The 1964-nt window shown below is 63.1% G+C and overlaps 1 protein-coding gene across 1 annotated transcript; it reads left to right on the top strand.

Moving 5' to 3' along the window:
• The first annotated feature begins 232 nt into the window (after window positions 1-232).
• Window positions 233-1920, top strand: LOC145718959 (arf-GAP with coiled-coil, ANK repeat and PH domain-containing protein 3-like). Its single transcript, XM_081810465.1, has 5 exons — window positions 233-448; window positions 938-982; window positions 1126-1221; window positions 1306-1380; window positions 1849-1920. Exons 1-5 carry the CDS (start codon window positions 320-322, stop codon window positions 1891-1893), a joined length of 390 nt encoding a protein of 129 aa, XP_081666591.1. The 5' UTR covers window positions 233-319; the 3' UTR covers window positions 1894-1920.
• Window positions 1921-1964: the final 44 nt, after the last annotated feature.

Raw genomic sequence — 1964 nt, 5'->3', positions numbered from 1 at the left:
AAGGAGAAAGAAAAGGAGGGGGAGGACAAAGAGGAAGAAGAGGGAGGAGGGGAAGAGGGATAGGGAGGGGGAGAATGAGGAAGAGGAGGGGAAAGAGAGGGGGGGAGGAGGAGGAGGGAAGAGGAGGAGGAGGGAGAGGAAAAGGAAAAGGAGGAGAGCTGGGCTGGGGGGTGGGGGTGCTGGGACAGGGCCGTAGGGAAGGGAGGGCAGTTCATGAAGGTAGAGACTTCCCAAGACCCCGACCTGACACCTGCTGGCCCCCAGGGACGTGCGGAAGTTCAAGGAGACCAAGAAGCAGTTTGACAAAGTTCGAGAGGACATGGAGCTGTCCCTCGTGAGGAATGCCCAAGCCCCACGGCACCGTCCTCATGAGGTAGAGGAGGCCACAGGTGCCTTGACCCTCACCCGGAAGTGCTTCCGTCACCTGGCACTGGATTATGTGCTCCAGGTCAGCCACTGGGCAAGGAGCGGTCAGGCCTGGAGGGGGTGGGAAGCTGCTCCTAGTTCCTGCAGACTGAGCTGGCCTTCAGAGGGAGGGCCCCTCTGGCTCCAGAAAACCTCAGATGCCAGATCTCGGGAAGGAACGTGGTGGTGGTGGTGGGGGGTTGCCCGGGGGGGGGGGTTGCCCAGGCAAAGGCAGAGCAGTGGGGGTGGGATGGGGACAAACGTGAGGCTGCAGGCCACAGGGGGTAGGCTGAGGGGGGCGTGGGGGGCCTAGGAGCAGGTGTGAGAATTTCTGTCTTTGCTCATGGGAGGAACCCAAAGTCCTGACGTGGGGAAGGACTCCATGACCATGGGCGGTTGAGGTGCAGGGAGCCGAAGATGAGCTGGGGGTCTCAGGGAACCACAAACAGCCCGAGAGGACTCTGTGGTAAGGGACAGGCCATGGGCTACCTCCGCCCCAACACCCTTCACCTGTTCACCTGTCCCCTGGCAGATCAACGTCCTCCAGGCCAAGAAGAAGTTTGAAATCTTGGATTCTGTGAGTGATTGGTGAGGGGCTGGGGTGGGGGCGCTGGCCTTGAGTACAGGCTTGTGAGGTATGCGGGATGTGAGTACACCTGGTGGGTCCTCTGGTCACTGCTGCTGAGGGCCTGGCGTCCCCTGTGCCACACCCACCTACAGATGCTGTCCTTCATGCATGCCCAGTACAGCTTCTTCCAGCAAGGCTACAGCCTGCTGCACCAGCTGGACCCCTACATGAAGAAGTTGGCAGCCGAGGTGAGCCTGCGGGCTGGGGTGGGGCCCAAGACCCGTCTCAGCGGGTGAGTGGTCACCTCCCTCCCTGACGCCCCTCCCCCACAGCTAGACCAGCTGGTGATCGACTCAGCAGTGGAAAAGCGGGACATGGAGCGGAAGCACGCTGCCATCCAGCAGCGGGTGAGGCCCTGCAGCTCCTGACCTCCCTGCATGTTCGGGGGCCTCCAAGAGACCACTACGCCCTTATTCCCTCTCTAGGCCTGCCCACTCTGCAGGGGCTGATGCTGCTTCTCTTTGAAATGTGCACTCAGGGGTAGAGGTCTCCATCCTTAGGAGCCTCAACGTGGCCGAGCGGGAGGGACAGCCCTGTGACAGTCACTTAGAGGTCAGCCCTGGGCGGGCAGAGGGGCCAGCGTCCTCAGCTCACAGATGCTGGGGCTGGGGCTAGAGCTGGGACCTGGGATTTCCTTCCTTCGAGACTAGCAGTGGTCTCAGGAGAGGCCCAGACAGCCCCAGGGTAGAGGTGGGCCGCAGGTGGGAGTGGCTATTTTCAGAGCACTGGGAGCCTGGCGGCGGGTGGTGCGGTGGGCGGTCACTCACTGGCTTTCTCTCCCTCCTCACACCCCCTCCTGCTCCTGGCCCTCTCAGACGCTGCTGCAGGTGAGTGGGCGTGTACCCTGGGGGAGGGAGTGAGGGGAGAAGGGACTAGGCAGGGCGGGGGCCTCTGCGGGGGGGGGGGGGGGGGGGGGGGGGGGGGGGGGGGG

Source organism: Leptonychotes weddellii, unplaced genomic scaffold (assembly GCF_054177405.1).
Source record: "Leptonychotes weddellii isolate Sample4059 unplaced genomic scaffold, ASM5417740v2 HiC_scaffold_26403, whole genome shotgun sequence".
NCBI classification, from domain to species: Eukaryota; Metazoa; Chordata; class Mammalia; order Carnivora; family Phocidae; genus Leptonychotes; species Leptonychotes weddellii.
Note: the sequence above shows the minus strand (reverse complement) of the source record. Positions and strands in the feature narration are given on the sequence as shown.